The 16,970-nt window shown below is 43.9% G+C and overlaps 1 protein-coding gene across 2 annotated transcripts in view; it reads left to right on the top strand.

The window, feature by feature from the left end:
- LOC110504029 (CXADR-like membrane protein) overlaps positions 1-16,970 on the top strand; it is an 89,533-nt gene that overhangs the window by 59,767 nt on the left and 12,796 nt on the right. The window contains exons 1-2 of one of the 2 annotated variants that reach the window (XM_021582822.3): positions 14,732-14,912; positions 15,147-15,304. In XM_021582822.3, the coding sequence (XP_021438497.2) occupies positions 15,185-15,304 (120 nt within the window). In that variant the 5' untranslated portion in view covers positions 14,732-14,912; positions 15,147-15,184. Of the gene's footprint in view, positions 1-14,731; positions 14,913-15,146; positions 15,305-16,970 lie in introns of those variants that run through there. The other variant, XM_021582821.3, reaches the window with a different exon arrangement.

Raw genomic sequence — 16,970 nt, 5'->3', positions numbered from 1 at the left:
CCTGAGCATGTCTATGTCAACCAGGGGAAATTAATCCATAGTGCCTTTGTGTGGTAGGCTAGGGCACATATTATCAAACTTCTCATCAGGTCTTGCTTCACTGATACCCAGCCTAATGTTTGCTTTTTTATCTCTGAAAAATGCTGCATCCTCCTCACATTTCGATGTGGAAGAAAGGTCACATAGGTTTGCGAGGTTAGGATTTATCAGACCATCAATGGTCGAGAAGAGCACTCTCAAATTATTCTGATTATTAGTGATCAAGTTCGAAAAATGGAGATGGCGTCCATTGGCGTGCTCTTCCCAGTCATCAGACAGGATGGACAGGGTGACTCCACTCCTAGGCAGCAACAACAGCATCAGGCATCCACTCCTGGTTTCAGGTGTACTGTGTTTGTTCTTTTCTGCTTTGTCAGTCAAGTCAAAATAGGTAGCCTAGTGGTTAGCGTGTTGGACTAGTAACCGAAAGGTTGCAAAATCAAATCCACGAGCTGACAAGGTAAAATAGTTTGTTCTGCCCCTGAACAAGGCAGTTAACCCACTGTTCCTAGGCTGTCATTGAAAATAAGAATTTGTTCTTAACTGACTTGCCTAGTTAAATAAAGGTAAAACAACGAAATAATAAGAGATACATACCATAAGTCTGGAGACAGTGCTAATATGTTGCTGGTGAGCTAGCAGCCTCGGATCAGGGGAGGGAGTTAGCGTCCCCTCTGTTTTCAATTAGCTTGTGAAATGTACAACATAGGAGCCGCTCTGTTCTGTTGTTGTTCCGATCATATTCGTCCATGGACACAGCCCAGCGCTTCAGTGCCTTTGCTCAGAAATGCTCTGTCTAACCCTGGGTGAACTCAAGGGCCTCGACACTGACAGACAGTGGCAGTGGACAAGCTAATGAAATTAAATGTGTGTGGAGAGGAGAGGAATCAGGGAAGGATGCAGAGCCCTAGCAGCACGCTCAAGCTGAACCCACAAAATGTAGCATTAGCATGTCCAAACCCAGGCTGTTTTATGCTGTCTAAAGCCATGGTTTAGATTTAGCATGTCCAAACCCAGGCTATTTTATGCTGTCTAAAGCCATGCTTTAGTGTTAGCATGTTCAAACCCAGGCTGTTTTATGGTGTAAAGCCATTCTTTAGCTTTAGCATGTCCAAATCCAGGCCGTTTTATGCTGTCTAAAGCCATGCTTTAGCGTTAGCATGTCCAAACCCAGGCCGTTTTGTTTTCAAACTGCCCTGTTTTCACGTACCACCACCATCATTTGTCTACTCTCATGTGTTTTATTGTCTTCCCACATCTTGTAAAAGGAGTTAAAGAGACTCCTTTAAAACATCATCATCAAAGTATTGAACTGCATTTAATAAAAGTTAATGGCACAATACTTCAGGCAGACAGCATCTGATGTTTTTATTGGTCGTACAGTACGCCACTACAGAGCATTCATCACCACAGAGACTGGGCGAACATCATGCATTCCACTTCCTGTGGTCATCCACCTAGTCAGCTTTATTTTCCACCTAATGGACATAAAAAAATAGCAGATTGCAGCTAAATGGACTTGGCAGCACCGTAGCGTATTAAGTATTGATCTTCAGAGGCCAATGTACAAATTCAGGCAGCACCAACAATGTGAGTGGAGTTCACCAGCAGCCAGCCTCAAATGGAGATTAGACCGCATAAATAACAGGGAAATAAACATTGTCTATTTTGTGTCCTGAATAATGGAGAGAATTGCACACCTGTTGTGCCAGGTGAAATAGTACACAAAAAGGTTGTTGATACATGTATGGATACCATGGCAATTGTGTTTGGTCTCAGGTCTTCTCCATATGTCTGTCCCAAGCATAATTTAGCTTCTATCATGCCAATACCCAACAGGACAGCTCCTGTTATCAGTAGCAGGTGAGGCAGTATTAAACAGTACTTTAATTCATAAGGCCAGCTTCCTTGTTGACTGCACCATCTGAGGCAAATCTATGACTGTTTGTCTTTTTCTAGTTATTGTTTCTTGTTTCTTCACCAGCTAACTGTTACAGTAATAATCCTCTGTGATTAATATTTCCTTTCTGTTTGCACAATCCTGGAAAATAACCTTTTTGTTTGCCAAGAAAAATAACTTAATGGCACTCAAAGCGAAAAATAGGCCCAGCTCAGAAAACAATAGTTTTGCTGAATTCTTGGAGAAACTGTGATTGTGCTTGAATTAAATACAGGTTTTCCTAATAGTTTCTGTGAAAATACATGTAATGTCTTAACAGGATGTATAATTGTTTTCTTTAAATATCCCGAATTTCTGACTCAGTCAAATATTGCCATTGTTTTCCATCCGTACTTACTGTATACACACAAGTGAAAATGATTTTCAGCAAAGTTGTCTAATGTTTCTGTGGAAATGGCAAAAAAGCAGTCTATTCGAGCCTGTCTGAGAATGTCTTACCGTGTCAAGGGATTTCAATCCCCTGTCCATGAAATGTGGCCGCTCTACGCTGTGGGGCATTGGGGGCTAGCAAAGGTTTTGCAAGGGTGTGTGTGTTTGTGTGTCTCTCTCTTTGTGTGCGTCTCTGTGTCGCTCTCCCCCTCTCTCTGTGTGTGTGTGTTCTGGGGGGAATGTGCCCTTTACAAGGCCCACACCCCAACCACATGTGAAGCAAACACACACAGAGAGAGAGAGAGAGAGAGAGAGAGAGAGAGAGAGAGAGAGAGAGAGAGAGAGAGATTCTGCCAAGGACCAGCACATTAGTCATTTTAGCTGTTTTCTGTGAGGAGTAAGTCTAAACTTCTCTCTCTCTCTCACGCTCTCTCACTCTTTTCTGTGAAACACATTGTGTTGCATTCCATGTCTGAAATGTGCTGTATAAATAAAGCTTGATTTGATTTAATTTGAAGAGAAAGCTAAGTACGTACTGTATATAGACACTGTAGTCATTTGTAGCAAAGCGAATGCACACACATGCTGGTATGTTTTGTAGTGGCCAGATGTGGGGAGGATGTGTTGCCACAGCAGAGAAGAGGGTCTTTGTCCAATCCCCACAGTTCAGCTGACACGTGTTATCTTGCGCAAGCCAGGCCATTTGACATTTGGGGGGGGCTTGTTTATTTAGAACACATCATGGAAATAGGAGGTCCTTTGCATGGTGTTATTTCAAGCTGAAAATAACACTTTAAACGGTTTAACACCATTACAAGCCTCCAGCGATTATCCTGCGAGGGAGCCTGGAATCTCTTAAGATGCATTGGCATAATTAAAATGGAAAGGAAGAATGTATTTTTTATTTTTCCTTTATTTAACTAGGAGAGTCAGTTAAGAACACATTCTTATTTTCAATGATGGCCTAGGAACAGTGGGTTAACTGACTTGTTCAGGGGCAGAACGACATATTATCAGCTCAGGGATTTGATCTAGCAAACTTTTGGTTGAATGTCCATTCCAAATGATGAATATTGGTTTTAATTCAAACTCGACCAATGACTATCAGTGGTGTTTTTGTGTTCGAGCACTTTTAAGTCCTGTGCCACTTGTTACGGATACAGGTATCCTGTGTGTGTTTGTTTTCTCTCCTTCTGCCCTAGTCACAGGTGGCAGTCATCTGTCGCCAATCAGTCACCACTGAAGACACACCTGCTCCTTTTCCCTTACCCAATCACATTCCCTTTCCCTTGTTTTAAAAACCCAGTCAGTTGTTTCCCAAACTTCCTCTCTCTCTTTCTGGATTGATACATCTCTCTTTTGTTGTTGCGCCTAGATCTAATTTTGTCTGTTATCTTGTGAGTATGTAAAACTGTTAGTTTTTTGGTGGGAAAAGGGTATACGAAGCCAAGTCGCCCATGGGCATACATTACCCGTAGGAGAACTCTGTCTAAGTACCCTAGTTAGAACTGGGTGGACCACCAACTGTATTTTATTGGTTAGTTAGCTAACTGTTCTTGAAGCAGGTAAGACTAGATTAGGTTTAAAAAATATATATTTATTAGTTCTTTCCTTGGGTCCAGCTCAGCCCCCCCTCCCCATTACTGTGTGTTTGAAATAAACCTTATGTGTGTGACGGTAGGTTTAGGTTGTCTGTGAATTTCTTTTAGTTCTCACTGTTCCTTTTCACGATTATGATTTGCATGAGATATGTTACGGGTCTTGTTTCCATCCCCCCTAGACTGCAGGGCCAAAGGGGTAACTCCACTCTGTCATATGTGGAGCTACGGTTTTACTGAGCCACATAAAGGTAAAGGGAGGAAGTGGGGCGGCGGTGGCTGCTTATTGGAACGCCTCGAGTACCACATGTGGTACACTCTGAAGCCCTGGTCGTTTAAGCTAACGCTAACGGCTAAGCAGCTGACGGAACATCCATAGGATCTTGGATAACACCCATGTATACAGTATGATGACGACAGCTGCAGGGTTTGGAAGATGTATGCAGGATTCCGTGACTTGGCGTTCCTTTGGGAAAAGTTAGCTTTTTGAGGCATTTATCTGCTGCTAGTTTATTGAGAACTTTTGGGTGAATTAAAAGCGCTCGGCATGAAACCAATTTAGCATCTATTTTAGGATTCTATCAGTGGGATGGTGTCCGTTTTTTGCTTGATGTGACAGATGACAAGCCCTTGAAATAAATGTTAATGAAGCCAACAATAGCGCTTGAGGTGAAAACGTACCACAGGGTCGTATATTATTCAGACCTTAGTGGAATTTCATCTCCCATTCCTTATTTCCCATAGGCTCTCTCCCTTTCCCTGTTTCTCTCCTCCAGGTCATATGGATTATCCTTGAAGCGATTCCATTCCTTTGTACCCGCCTGCTCTAGCCAGGCTCTTAGGAATCCATCATCACAGATGAGTGTGTACATGACTGGGCCCTCATTTTAAACATTTTCCTCTCAAGCCCCGGCTCCCTCCATGCTTGAAATGGCCCTGATCTTTAATAGTGCTGTTAGTGGCATGGAGAAAAGTTCCATATTAGCAGAAGGGGTGTTGGTTGCCGGGCGCAATGCAGAGAAGGATTATGGGTACTTTATCCCTTCAAAAAGCAGCCTCCAGTCAGCGAAAACACAGCCCTCTTGGATTCCACAGGAGAAAAATATTAATGACTTGGACCAAGAATTAGGGAGTGCCTGCAACGCGTACAATTTAATGTTAAGGTGTGATCTCTGGTAGCGTTAAAAAATATTGAATCCCTTCAGAAGAACTAATTAAAAAGAGCCTGTATATGAGGCTGTATAAAGGAGTCTCTGTGAGAGGTCTGACGAGGGTTGTTTTTGTAGCCTGTTAGTTTGTACTAGTGTCTCAGAGCATGGCTCTTGTCTGGGGAGCCATCAGAGATGTGAGAGCATTTCAGTGTTTCAAGTCCACCTCAGAGAGCAGAATAAATGAGAGCATATGCTTTACCTCCCTCTGTGCCCATCTCTGTAATAACTGTTTCCTTGTGAAGAAAGCACCAATATATTTACCATTTGTATAGCAACAGGTTGTCAACAAACCCACAAGTGTTCATTTCACTGATCTTTCTGAACACCAAGCTGTACTTCTGGCTGTGACCAATGTTCCCTCTAAGCTAGCTCTAAAAGAAAGCTTGATACTGTGAGATTTCAGAATGTTTAAAACCAAGACCAGAGAGACTGTCAACAAATACAGCAAAGAGCTGCTGTTTTTATGACTGAGTTTAAGTTCATACTCAGAGCTGTCAACACTTTGTATTCAACACTTTTATAAGCCATAAAATGTACATTCTTCCTATTTCCTTTCAGCTTCACAGAAAGCACTGCAGCAGTAACTAATGAGTAGGAAAGTATCTATAGGCTTGCATTCTTATTATTAGTGGGTCTTTTTTTATATCAATCAAATCTATTTATAATGCCCTTTTTACATCAGCCGATGTCAAAGTGCTGTACAGAAACCCAGCCTAAAACCCCAAACGGCAAGTAATGCCGATGTAGAAGCACGGTGGCTAGGAAAAATGTCAAGAAGTTCAAACGTTCATAGATGACCAGCAGGATCAAATAATAATAATCACAGGGGTTGTAGACGGTGCAACAGGTCAGCACCTCAGTAGTAAATGTCAGTTGGCTTTTCATAGCCGATCATTCAGAGTTAGAGACTGCAGGTGCAGTAGAGAGAGAGTCCAAAACAGCAGGTCTGGGACAAGGTAGCATGTCCGGTGATCAGAGTAGGGTTCCATAGCCGCAGGCAGCATGACCAGGTGGACTGGGGACAGCAAGGAGTCCATCAGGCCAGGTAGTCCTGAAGCATGGTCCTAGGGCTCAGGTCCTCTAAGAGAAAAAGAGAGAGCGAAAGAGGGAGCATACTAAAATTCACACAGGACACCGGATAAGACAGGAGAAATACTCCAGATATAACAGACTGACCCTAGCCCCCCGACACAAACTATTGCAGCATAAATACTGGAGGCTGAGACGGGAGGGGTCGGGAGACACACTGGCCCCGTCCAACGATACCCCCGGACAGGGCCAAACTTTGCCAAAGCACAGCCCCCACACCACTAGAGGGATATCGTAAACCACCAACCTACTACTCTGAGACAAGGCCGGGTATAGCCCACGATGATCTTCCCCATGGCACGAACCCGAGGGGGGCACCATCCCGGACAGGAAGATCACGTCAATGACTCAACCCACTCAAGTGACGCACCCCTCCTAGGGACGGCATGGAAGAGCACCAGTAAGCCAGTGACTCAGCCCCTGTAATAGGGTTAGAGGCAGAGAATCCCAGTGGAGAGAGGGGAACTGGCCAGGCAGAGACGGCAAGGGCGGTTCGTTGCTCCAGACCCTTTCTGTTCACCTTCACACTCCTGGGCCAGACTACACTCAGTCATAGGACCTATTGAAGAGATGAGTCTTCAATAAAAACTTTAAGGTCGAGACCAAGTCTGCGTCTCTCACATGGATAGGCAGACCATTCCATAAAAATTGAGCTCTATAGGAGAAAGCCCTGCCTTCAGCTGTTTGCTTAGAAATTCTAGGGACAGTAAGGAGGCCTGTGTCTTGTGACTGTAGCGTACATGTAGGTATGTACGGCAGGACCGAATCGACCAAATGCTTTGTAGGTTAGCAGGTAAACCTACAGTAATATCAAGGAATATTTCACTTTCTCTGTTCACAGGAGTAACAACGTGCATGAGGCATCAATTTGTGCATGAGGCAGAAATATGCTGTGCGGCTCGAGTTTCGTCATCAGCTGGAAGACTGTGTCCCTTGTTGGTCAGTGTCAGTGGAGGAAAGGGAGAGCGGAGGAATGTTGAGAGGCGGACAGTCAGTCTGCTGCTCTCTCCTTCTGCTGAGACTGACCATCAGATGCAGGCACCATCAGCCCAGTAAAATAAAAAGCAAATTATTTAAATGTACGCTCACTCAGCTGTGCTTGATGATCATATAGGCTACCTCAAATTTTGAAAAATGATTTTTTTTTAAATGTCCTGAACAACAATGCATTGGCAAAGCCAATGTGCAGTGATAATGTATTGGGCCTATAGCTTACTGAGTGGTAGATCTTGGGTTGCATTTTGACTCGTAATGATCTTGACTCGGTTGGTGACCACTGTTCTAGAGTTTTCCCTGTTAACACTATTGACGTTTCTCTTTACTGTGGTAATTGTGATTGAATCAATGCAATATTATCCAATTTCAATGCAACATACCAAAACTAACTATGCAACAGATTTTTTGTTGTAGGCAGAACACATCGGAGTAGGATTCTATTGCATTGACATGCACTACTCAGCCAGTACTCTACACAGACCCGTGCGGCATAAACAATCAGCGCTGCAGTAGGCCTATATGCAAATAGACCATAGACCATCTGTGTCATTTACTTTGAACTGGACTGTGCTTACAGCATGAGTAGATGCGCTTGTTTTGAGATCAAAGCGAGAGCTTCATGTAGCCACGTCTGCACATCTTGTTCATATCCTTTGCTAGTTAGTGAGTTATTAGCCCAGTTATATATCATTTATAGTCAGCAATAGGGGAGTGATTGCTTCCTACAGGAGCACAAAATGTATACATTTATAGACATCTTTAAAAAGTGAGTCAGGTTTTTTTTGTCTTAAAGTGTTGTATTTTAAGACAGGCTTGAATAAGCTAAGTAGCCAATTGGCAGAGGATAGCATAATTTGTCTGATTCTCTCTAATAATGGCATGGAAATAATAATGCATTTTATTTTGTGAAGTAATTTATTGCATCAAACGACACCACATTTCCAGTCACCACCTTCACTGAATGACAAGTGGATAAACAGGTTATAATGTCAAGCCCTGCATGTTTCAAAAGTCTCATGTCATGTAGGCCTACATTGAAGACCACACATTGGATGCTACTGTAGGCTGAATGATAGAACAGCTACTGTATTTCCATGTTGAAATGTTATGGCTACATTATGATCAAATAGTCACAGTAGCCTACAAGGCCACTGTTAAACCTGTAACTTAAAGCGGGTGCAGCCTCAGTGTTCACAGTAAACGCGCGCTGGAAGATGCACAGAATTGTCATAACGTTCCAGTTTGTGCTCAGCAGACCTGAAATATGCTCGGTGCCCCAAAAAATTTGAGGAAACTTTGGTTGTGACCTCTGACTATTTCAGCGTTTTCCATCATTTGAATGTGTCCCCAGCTCAACTGTATGTCACCAGTTGCTTCTGATGCATTTCACACATATTAGTCAGACCATGGAGCTAAGCCAAATTCAGTGCACCTGGTTATCCGGGAGGCATTTCTCTATGTCCCAGCCCATTGTTCTCTGAGTAATTCTCCCTGTCCGCTCCCTCTGTTTTCTTCTCCTGCCAGAGAAGCCTGTCAGTGGAGCAAGATAAAAACGTTAGTATAGAGTGACTGTGCTGAGAGATGAATGCTGCAGTCCTCTCTCCCTGTCTGGACCTTGTGTGGATCAGCTGGTAACTCCTATGCAATTTGAAACTCTGTATGCCCTACGACTGCTATATTCTACTTCACATGTTTGCACAGTGGCCTTGATTTACCGTCAGCATGAGATAGGTCTTGTTTTTCCATTATGCAGCTAGAGGAGTATGGAAGTGCATTTCTGAGACAGCAGATGTTCACACAAAGCATGCAGCACACACACACATAAGCACCCACATACTGTTCACACACACATGAACTCTTATTACAAAGGACAAATACATATAGAACTCTAAAGGAGTTAGTTCTGCGTCCTCCACTTTTCCCACTGCTTTTCCCTAGAGCTACAGTGAGATTCAAGCTCATTGTGGCGAGAATCTGTTGACCATGGCAAACAGAGTGGACTTATTAAACACAAGACATTGGGCCTTCTCTTCTCTTTTCCCTCTCTTCTTTTTCCTCCCCTGATCTCTACAGTTGTGAGAGCCAGAGGTCAGGAGCTTTAGCGGTGCTGAGGCCCCAGCCAAGCCAACGTGCTGAATGTCCCATTCCCCTATAGTGGAGCTTGACTTTGGGCAATGTGAAAGATCTGGGGCCGTTGCCTGCCTGCGTCCCACTGGCTGCTCTATAATAAGACTGTACCATTCTGCGGGGAGGTGGATTTACTGGAGCACAACTCCCCCTAGGGCATTTTCATAGAAATTGGTTCCTCCACTATAGTCGCCCCAGCTCTTCCTCACTCTCTCTGTCTCTCTCTAAGCCTATGCTGCTGCCAGGTCCCCTTTTGTTCATTATAAGACATTTCTTTAGCTCTTTTCTTTGCTTGGGTAACTGAGCCCTGTCAAAAATGTCAATTTTCAGCCATGTTGATCCCAGTCCAGAGAGTAGAGGAAATGAGAGAAGAGGAGGGGGAGAGAGGGGGGTGTCTCGTCAGAGCCAGAAGTTATTAACATAGTTACCTTATCGCGAAACACCCCCTTGACTCACAGCTCTCAGCTAAGATGGCCTCCTTAACATACAATTTCCCAGGGCCCTATGGAATGTCAAGAAGACGTGAACACATAGAGGCCTCGTGATTAGACCTGGGATCAAATACATGTGTATTTGAGTATCTGGTATTTAAAATACTGTTTATGTGTATTTCAGTATTTTCAAATACACAGCCCAAAACAAGTACTTGTATTTGAATGGTTATTTGTAAAAAACAAATAGTCTGCCAAATTGTATTTCAAATACATTGACAAAATACACTCATGCATTTAATCCAGGAATTTGAAAATAGTATTTTACAATACTCTAACATACTTTCCAATTGTATTTCCAACTACATAAAAATATTCAACCACCCCACTGGGCACAGACATCAATTCAACATCTATTGCACGTTGGTTTAACTTAATTTCATTGAATGACGTGGAAACAACATTGATTCAACCAGTGTGTGCCAAGTGGGACTTGTCTTTTCAAGTAAAATATATCTGAAAGGTTACTTTGAATGTACTGTATTTGAGATATTTAAAATAGTATTTGAACCGAGGTCTGCTCGTGATGTTTTGACAATTTTGCTGTGCCTGACAGTAGATAATGTCTCAGACTATTTACTGTGTCTCCGGTATTCATAGTAATTCAACTATTATTTTTTTTACTTCTGTTGTCAGCATGCTGCCCACCAGTTCTAGTTTGTATGGAAACGACCAAGTCAAGAAGTATTATACTGAGTTAGGGGTTCAGCTAAACTCCTTTTCTCTTGCAAAGGTAGCCAAAGTAGCCAGTATGATAGCAGAGCATAAATGCTCCAAAGCCCCAGGTCTGGATAATATTCCTGCAAGGTTTCTTAGAAATTCTGCTGAGGAAATTGCCCCTTGTATTACACATCGTTAATCTCTCTCTTGAACAAGGCATCTTTCCCATGGAAACAAGCTAAAGTTATACCTCTCTATGAGAAGGGGGGATAAAGTCTGACCTAGGCCTGTATCTATCCTCAGTATAACATCAAAGATCCTGAGTCCACATACTCACATAGGCAGGAGCTGCTTTCAGGAACTCAGCTGGCTGCCTGTTGATGCTAGGGTGTCCCAGATTAAAGTCTGATTTACACTAGTATTTATGGTTCTGCGTCCAGATATCTGACTGATTACTTTCTGCATGTTAGGGATGCACACAACCACAGCACCAGATCAGGTGTTGCTAATGTGTGCTTATACAGGTTCAGAAGTAATGCTGGGAAAGGTACTTACTTGTATACTGGAGCCTCAGAGTAGAATGTTGCCTTAACAATAAAGTACCAAACTGTTTGTCTTCTGTGCCCATATGAATGTACCCTGCGATGTAACTGCAGTGATGAGATAGATGTTCTTCTTCTTTGGTTTTATGTTTTATTACCTCAGTGCCATACTGTGTTCGATCTTGCCTAGCCATCTTGTCTCAAGAGGACCACAATGGAAATAAGTCCCAGACTTTATTGTGTGTTATCCTCCATGATTTTACTAATGTGCATGTCTGACTTTTTCAAGATTTATGTGCGATTTTTATTTGTATTAATTTTTGTATTATTTATTTTTTAAACGGCTGAAATAACAAACTAAAGTAAGCTGAAAAATCCCACTATATTAGGCCATTGAATGTCAAGGGCATAAACTAAAGACTACCTGAGGTTCCTATACAAAGTCACCATAGTATGCTGTGACACCCTGGTATGCCGCATACTGGGTATCTCACAAAATGGTTTCCATCGGTCCAAACCGCCACAGCTGTGAACACTGTGAATGAAGCCAATCCAAAAAATCTGAGAACAATTCGACTTCAAGGTAGACTTATTTTGGACCCCAGAGCACAAAATCCCCTCTCCAAGACCATAAACGGAGGATGTAAAAGCTGATTGTAGTGTTACTATAAAGGCATTGTATTGTTTGTCATGTTGTTGGCTGAAATTGAGATCATTTCATATATGGTAAATCCATTGACCGATGATAAAGTGAAGCCTAATTCCAAACCCATGCAGTCTGTATTGGCTCAGTGTGCTTGATGGAAGGTCGTTGAGAGTTGGCTAAAGGAATTGGGCGATATACAGCAGTTAATTGCACATACAACACACAACCTTCCATGTACTGCCTTTGATAATTGGTCCTACTCATATCGATCCCATGCAAAACTCTCTCTCTCTCCCCGACTCCCCAGCCTGTGAGTCCCCTGGCGAAGGGAGGAAGTAGGTGGTGGAGAGGTGATGTGAGCTTACTAGCTGTTATCTGGCCCAGCACACCGAGCAGGGGGTTCAGTTCCGTGGTGACAAGTGTGAGGGCACTGACTAGACAGCACGGCTTGAACAGGCCTTGGCCAGCAGCATGCACTGGGCTCCCAACGGACCATCACCGGGCCCTAACACTCAACGGTCACGCACTCTCTCATTCACACACACACACACACACACACTCCAGCCAACCTCCTCCTTCCTCCTCCTCCTCAAAGTGATTAGGAGCTATGCTGAGAGGATGCCCACAGTCCTCTGTGCTGGCTGGATCATGCTCTCCTAGGCTCCCCTCCATGACTTCCATCCAAGTAATATCTGCGGGGTGCCCACAAGATGAATGGCTCTGCAAATGCTGCATTAAAAAGTCATGAATGGGGATACCTTCAGGGGAGTTGGGAGCTCCTTGGCTTGAAATAGGTGGCCATTTTTTCTGATGAGTAATGATTACAGCAGAGCAGGGGAGAGCGAGAGCAGTAGGAGGACCTCAGTAATGTGCCCTGTCACCAGGGCTGTATTGAGCAGACTGAGGGCCCTGCTGTACTGTAATATGGCCTCCTTTCCTGTGGTGCTGGGTGCCAGTCAGAGAGGGCATCTGGAGTTGGGTCAACGTGGTGACTCAGATGGATGTGAGTGACTGGTGTGGAGCCCAGGGTTATTGCATCAGGGAAATGTGAGAGTCAAATAAAGTTTTAGAGCTGCACACAAAGTTCACAGAGTAATGATGTCATCATTATGAGTCATTCAACCTCTTATGAATAACGGGTTTGCAGGTATGATACCTCCTTCCATGTACCAAATAAAATATATTTGCCATAGTTGTCGACTACAACTTTACCATGAAATGCTTGCTTATCAGCCTATCCCAACGAGGCAGAGTTGAAAAATAATAATACAACATTTAAATAGAAACACAAGAATGGAGCTACATCCAGGGAGTACCGGTATCAGATCAATGTGGAGCTACATCCAGGGAGTACCGGTATCAGATCAATGTGGAGCTACACACAGGGAGTACCAGTATCAGATCAATGTGGAGCTACATCCAGGGAGTACCAGTATCAGATCAATGTGGAGCTACATCCAGGGAGTACCGGTATCAGATCAATGTGGAGCTACATCCAGGGAGTACCGGTATCAGATCAATGTGGAGCTACATCCAGGGAGTACCGGTATCAGATCAATGTGGAGCTACATCCAGGGAGTACCGGTATCAGATCAGTGTGGAGCTACATCCAGGGAGTACCGGTATCAGATCAATGTGGAGCTACACACAGGGAGTACCAGTATCAGATCAGTGTGGAGCTACACACAGGGAGTACCAGTATCAGATCAGTGTGGAGCTACACACAGGGAGTACCAGTATCAGATCAATGTGGAGCTACACACAGGGAGTACCAGTATCAGATCAATGTGGAGCTACACACAGGGAGTACCAGTATCAGATCAATGTGGAGCTACACACAGGGAGTACCAGTATCAGATCAATGTGGAGCTACACACAGGGAGTACCAGTATCAGATCAATGTGGAGCTACACACAGGGAGTACCAGTATCAGATCAATGTGGAGCTACACACAGGGAGTACCAGTATCAGATCAATGTGGAACTACATCCAGGGAGTACCAGTTTCAGATCAATGTGGAGCTACACACAGGGAGTACCAGTATCAGATCAATGTGGAGCTACACACAGGGAGTACCAGTATCAGATCAGTGTGGCGCTACATACAGGGAGTACCAGTATCAGATCAATGTGGAGCTACACACAGGGAGTACCAGTATCAGATCAATGTGGAGCTACACACAGGGAGTACCAGTATCAGATCAGTGTGGAGCTACATACAGGGAGTACCCGTATCAGATCAATTTGTAGAGGTACCAGGTATTTCAGGTAGATATGTACATGAAGGCAGGGTAAAAGTGACAGAACTTTTAAGATGTCGCCCTCTTTACCACATCCCTACACCAAGTCACCTATTTTATGAGGCAGACGAGCGATCATTCATTGACTCTGACCACTCTGACGTGTGCTGTTCCAGAGAGGCTGGCCACTGTATAAGAAGAAATGTGCCTCCGGCTGATGCATTGACCACATATGGTGATCCACTGAACATTGACAACATGTGATCGAGGGTGATAGGGCACAAAGGCATTCTTTCAATGAGTCGCTGTCTGTTTAATCTCTCAAGCCCCGATATACCCAGGGCCAGCCCACAGGAAATACAGTGTTTGTATACCACATTGAATATTTAGTGATTTATTGAACCACTCAGCACCTAATCAGCGACACACCACTGAGTAATAAAAACGAGTATATTTACATGACCAGGACATACTGCAGCCGAACAAGCGTTTGATAACTTTATTTAGAGCACTTTGAAGCCAGGCTCTTAGCCGGCTCTCTGCAGTGGCTAAATGAAATGTGCGTTAGGTTAATGCTGAAGCACCAAAAATATCTAGCGCATTTGAACGAGTAAGCCAGAGGCGTCATGGGGGCTGTGGAGCATGTGCATTGTTTTCCCTGTGCTGGGTCTACCAGTGGAAGGGAGTCGTATGTCCCCTTGATCACCCAACGGCCCCCACGAGCTCCATTCCTCTTTAAATCCCCCTGACGCCTCTGTCTAATTCCCCTCAACCCAGCGGGGCTGTCCAGCATCCTCCAATAAATTAACCCTGCAACCCCCACTGCATAGCATGCCCTGACAGTCTGGCCACTGGCCAGGGTCCAAGCCACAAGCCCCACATACACAGCTGACGGAGCCTAGTGCAACTCAGACCCTGTCGTACAGCAAACAACCTGACAGCTAGGTGAGCTTGGGAGAAATTGACTCTAGTTACAGTCTTTGTCTCAATGTGGTTTAGATGGTTTTGTTTGTTTGATTCTGTTTCTATTATGTGTTATGTCCTAGTAATTCTGATGGGGTTTCCTATCTCACTAGGTTTTTTTTTTACTCCAGATATTTTCTGCCTGTGGCTGCTGTCTGGTGGTGTATCTGGTTCTAGTTGTCTGACAGTGTCTTTGTTCTCTCTCTCTCTCTCCAGTGCTGCTGAGCCTGCTGACGGCCGGCGCCCAGACAGAAATGAAGAGAGTTGTCGGAGACAACACCACCCTGCCGTGCCACCATCAGTTCTGGCAATCCAATGTGCAGTTGCTTGACATTGAGTGGCTACTGCAGAAGCCCAACTCCAAGCAGAGAGTGGTGAGGAAGCTGCTCTCTCTCTCTTGCCTCTTTCATTGTCATTTTCTCTCTTTCTTTCCTTCTTTCTCTCTCTTCTCTCTCCTTTTCTATACCCCCCCTCTCACCCTCAATCTCTTTGTTGCAACCAATCTGATTCATTTTAATAGCTTTTTCAAAGGCACACTAATACAACACAATGTTCCTCCAATTTGTTTTCTTCCCATCTCAGCCCTTTTCTACTTCCTACAGTTTACTCTTACTCTCGCACAGTTTGTTACATTACAGCCTTATTCTAAAATGGATTAAAAAAAAAATTCCCCTCATCAATCTACACACAATAACTCATAATGACAAAGCAAAAAAAAAGGTTTTAAGAAATGTAAAAAATGTAAAAAATAAATATCACATTTATATAAGTTTAAACCCTTTACTCAGTACTTTGTTGAAGCACCTTAGCGATTACAGCCTCAAGTCTTCTTGGGTATGACACTGCAAGCTTGGCACACCTCTCAAGCTCTGTCAGGATGGATGGGGAGCGTTGCTGCACAAGTATTTTCAGGTCTCTCCAGAGATGTTCGATCGGGTTCAAGTCCAGGCTTTGGCTAGGCCGCTCAAGGACATTCAGAGAGTTGTCTTAGCTCTGTGCTTAGGATCATTGTACTGTTGGAAGGTGAACCTTCACCCCAGTATGAGGTCCTTAGTGCTCTAGAGCATGTTTTCATCAAGGATCTCTCTGTACTTTGCTCCGTTCATCTTTCACTCTATCCTGACTAGTCTCCCAGTCCCTGCTGCTGAAAAAAATCCCCACAGTATGATGGTGCCACCACCATGCTTCACCGTAGGGATGGTATAGGCCAGGGAATGAGCGGTGCCTGGTTTCCTCCAGACGTGACGCTTGGCATTCAGGCCAAAGAGTTCAATCTTGGTTTCATCAGACCAGAGAATCTTGTTTCTCATGGTCTGAGTGTCCTTTAGGTGCCTTTTGGCAAACTCCAAGCGGGCTGTCATGTGCCTTTTACAGAGGAGTGGCTTCCATCTGGCCACTCTACCATAAAGGCCTGATTGGTGGAGTGTAGCAGAGATGGTTGTCATTCTGGAAGGTTCTGCCATCTCCACAGAGGAACTCTGGAGCTCTGTTAGAGTGACCATCAGGTTCTTGGTCACATCCCTGACCAAGGTCCTTCTCTCCCGATTGCTCAGTTTGGCCAGGCAGGCAGCTCTATGAAGAGCCTTGGTGGTTCCAAACTTCTTCCATTTCAGAATGATGGAGGCCACTGTGTTCTTGGGGACCTTCATTGCTACATACATTTTTTGGTACCCTTCTCCAGATCTGTGCCTAGAAACAAACCTGTCTCGGAGCTCTACGGAGCGCTCTCATGGCTTGATTTTTGCTCTGACATGTACTATCAACTGTGGGACCTTATATAGACAGGTGTGTGCCTTTCCAAATCATGTCCAATCAATTTAATTGAACTCAGGTGGACTCCAGTCAAGTTGTAGAAATATCTCAAGGACGATCAATGGAAACAGCATGCACCTGAGCTCAATTTCGAGGCTCATAGCAAAGGGTCTGAATACTGAAGTAAATACGTTTTTTACATTTTATTTTTTATAAATTTGTATGTATATTGTTTGTAGATTGATGAGGATTTTTTTTATTAAAAAACATTTTAGAATAAGGCTGTAA

This window comes from Oncorhynchus mykiss, chromosome 24 (assembly GCF_057628025.1).
Source record: "Oncorhynchus mykiss isolate SJ-2025 chromosome 24, ASM5762802v1, whole genome shotgun sequence".
Lineage (NCBI taxonomy): Eukaryota > Metazoa > Chordata > Actinopteri > Salmoniformes > Salmonidae > Oncorhynchus > Oncorhynchus mykiss.
This window is presented reverse-complemented; position numbering and strand designations above follow the sequence as displayed.